Raw genomic sequence first — 3,565 nt, forward strand, 5'->3', positions numbered from 1 at the left:
AGGGAACAGGACGATTTTGAGCCAATCAGAAAATGCCACGCCAGTCTGGCATGTGGGACCACGTGTACGGAGCTGACGTGGTGTACCATGATTGGCTCAGTAATACAATTAGAACTATAGGCGATGGCGGAGAAAATTGGAGAGAGAGAGAGAGAGAGAGAGGGTGCAACTCTATAAGACAATGGGTATGAGATTTCTCTGAAATTGAACAATTGAACCTTTGCAGATATTTACTGCGGGCGCTGAAGAGAGAGAGAGAGAGAGAGAGTCCTCTGACGCCAGCTAGGATAATAAAAGGGTGAGAAGATTCAAAAGAAGAGTGTAGGGTTATATGCTTGTCGATACAAAATTCTCTTGGATATATCTTACGATTTTATTAATCACTCGTTCATTCTTTCTTAGTTTTACTTTTGTGGGTGTCACTTTCTTTCTTTCTTTCTTTCTAGTTTCTACATCGTCTCAGGAGAATGGAAGGAGATGAAGAAGTATCTGTACCAAGTGAAAAGAAAAGGAGATTCAAGAGGATTTGTGTCTTCTGTGGGAGTAAAGCTGGATACAAGTCTACGTTTAGTGATGCAGCTCTTGAACTTGGTAAACAACTGGTAATAGCAAACTTGATCTTCTCGAGTGTAGAATATGATATTGGGTTCTGTTCTGTTCTGTTCTTTCTTTTTTTTTTCTCTTCTGTTGGGTGAGGTCTTTTAACCGTCACTGAACTAAGCTTCTTTTCCTACTCAGGTTGAAAGAAAAATAGATTTGGTTTATGGTGGAGGAAGTGTAGGTCTAATGGGTTTGGTCTCCCAGACTGTTTTCGATGGAGGTTGCCATGTACTTGGGTATTCTTCTGTGTATATATATATCCCATGTTCATCTTCCTTTTTTTTTTGAGATTTATATACGTTTGTCATAAACGATTTGCCTGTTTATGCTTTTCTTTTCTTTTCTTGCAGAATAATTCCAAAAGCTCTCTTGCCACATGAGGTAAAGTTTTATCCCCACTTTCTGTATTTCTTCATATATGAAATAATGAAAATCTTCTCCATGGACTAAATAAAATCAAAACCCACCTGCAGATATCAGGAAAAACTGTTGGAGAAGTGAAAACTGTTGCTGATATGCACGAAAGGAAGTCTGAAATGGCCAAACATGCTGAGGCTTTTATTGCTCTCCCTGGTTTGTTCAGATGCCAATACACCAACTTTAGATGAAGGATCTTTCTTGCACTCCCGAATCCTAATTACTATGTTCCAATTAATCCAAATTTCCAATCTGCTTAGGTGGTTATGGAACCATGGAGGAGCTACTGGAGATGATAACATGGTCTCAGCTAGGAATTCATGAAAAACCAGTAAGATGGGTGTAGAGGCAATCTCTTCTTGTTGTTTGCTTGCTACTCTTGATTAGTCAAAGTGGGTTTTCATTTTTCATTTACTTTCCTTTTTCGGAATTTGGAACAGGTGGGGTTATTGAATGTTGATGGATATTATAACAGCTTGCTTGCATTTTTTGATAAAGGAGTGGAAGAAGGTTTCATAGAGAACTCTGCAAGACATATCGTTGTCTCAGCAGACACAGCAGAAGAACTGATCAAGAAAATGGAGGTGAGAAAGACAAAGTACAATTTTTAATATTATTAAATGAAGCCACAGGGTAAATTACAAAAACCCTCCTGTAATCTGTGGTTGTGACACTTAGGCTCCTATACTACTTTTTGTGACACTTATGTATTCAAAGTATAATTATAACAAGACCCATTCTAATTAACCGAATATGCCCATGTAAGTTTCTGATTAAAACCCTAAAACTACTCTCATCTTGCTTATAATGCAGATTTATCCTCTATCCTATTTAAGTTCCATCATTGTCTTTGTAACCAAAATTTGGGCTATTAAAATTGATCAATTAATCTTGAAAATCCATGTGATGTGCCAAGGTTTAATTGAAGTAGTCTAGGCCATGAAAGTGATATAGTAGGTGAAACAAATTAATTATATGGTCCATTAATTAGGTGGTGTTGTAACAATGGTCCAGTTATATATCTTTGTCCTTAAGATAAAATACCCAAATTTCTAAAAGGTCCAGGCCATGTAATTATGTACGAAATCAATCCAAATATTTGAGACATCAGAGTGGTAGTGATATACTAAGATTCAACTAATATAGGCCATCTTAAAAATGTAACAAATATATCTAAAATTTAAAGCTACCAAAGTGATCTATAAAGACCAATAAATAATCAATCCTGACCATCCAACTAATGTACACAGATTTCAATTAATATTGACCATTCAAGTAATGCCCCAAATTTTCTATAAAATCTAAGTAAAATGATGTAATAGATAAACTCGTAAACCTAAAGATCTAGATTATCAAAACGGGCTCCTAAGATGAACCAATATAACCCATCCATGGTATTCACAGAATCAATGAATACAGGCCACCCAAGTGATGAACCACCACCACCACCACCTCTACCAGCACAGCAGTGCTACACCAGTGCTGCCTTCTTCTCCTTCACCTACATCATTGCCCACACACCAGAATCTTTTTCATCTCTTCCTTCACCCTTACCTTCTTCTCACCACTATTATCATCATCACCACCACATCTAGTCCATTCACCCTCACCTCCACATCCACCTCTTCCATCACCTCTCTCTCTCTCTCTCTCTCTCTGTGGGAATGGTAGTAAATATCTAGATATATGAACAACTAATTGGTAGTTTCTCACTTTCTATTAAGGCCATGATCAGGGGATTTGATTAATATCATATGTAGGTGAGCCTGGTAAAGTATCACAAAAAATAATACAAGGGGCTAAGTTTCATACCAACAAACTACAAGGAAGGACCTTGTAATTTACCAATAATAATAATAAAAATAATAATTTATTATAGATTGTAGTGCACCTACGAATTAAATAAGGATGTACAGTATCTGGTTGTTGAATTATTGGTTTTGATGACAAAACAAAGTTGCAGAAAAAGGTAGGGGATGATCTGTTGCTGTTTTCTTTGGTATTATTTGCAGGAGTATGCACCACTTCATGACAAAGTTGCACCAAGACAAAGTTGGGAGGTGGACCAGTTAGAGTCTACACCAAGTGGACATAATTTATGATCTTAATCCAACGTACCAATTTGTATATGTACACCAAACATATATTTTTACCTCCATCATCTTATCATTTAAAACATCTCTCTCTCTCTCGTTGTTGTTTCTTATTTGTTCATCTTTTCAGGGATGTGGTACAAGGGCTTGGTTTGTGTTTTGTGGTCTTGTGGTGCATTCTTTTCTTACATTCTGATTTGTGGATGAGATACTTTGGGTTTTGTCTGATTATACACTGAACTTCTGCTATGGAGGGTCCTACTGTACAAATTTGCCGTTTTGTTTGCTTCTGTTTTTTTTCAACCCTTGCTTTGGTTAATAAAAAAATAAAACTAAAATTAAACCAACAATCAACACTCTACAATCTACATGCTTTTGATTTTAATGGTCAGATAGCACGTGAGGTTGCTAGCTCACGTGTAGAGAGAAATAGTGGAAAGGTCGAAACAACATAA

General features: G+C 36.7%; 1 protein-coding gene across 1 annotated transcript; it reads left to right on the forward strand.

Moving 5' to 3' along the window:
• The first annotated feature begins 327 nt into the window (after positions 1 to 327).
• Positions 328 to 3,276, forward strand: LOC104585913 (cytokinin riboside 5'-monophosphate phosphoribohydrolase LOG1-like). The gene is made up of 7 exons (XM_010242954.3): positions 328 to 602; positions 739 to 836; positions 951 to 981; positions 1,074 to 1,173; positions 1,278 to 1,348; positions 1,458 to 1,601; positions 3,030 to 3,276. The coding sequence occupies exons 1-7, from the start codon at positions 468 to 470 to the stop codon at positions 3,117 to 3,119; spliced, it is 669 nt and encodes a 222-aa protein (XP_010241256.1). The 5' UTR covers positions 328 to 467; the 3' UTR covers positions 3,120 to 3,276.
• Positions 3,277 to 3,565: the final 289 nt, after the last annotated feature.

This window comes from Nelumbo nucifera, chromosome 2 (genome assembly GCF_055504915.1).
Source record: "Nelumbo nucifera cultivar China Antique chromosome 2, China Antique-T2T, whole genome shotgun sequence".
Lineage (NCBI taxonomy): Eukaryota > Viridiplantae > Streptophyta > Magnoliopsida > Proteales > Nelumbonaceae > Nelumbo > Nelumbo nucifera.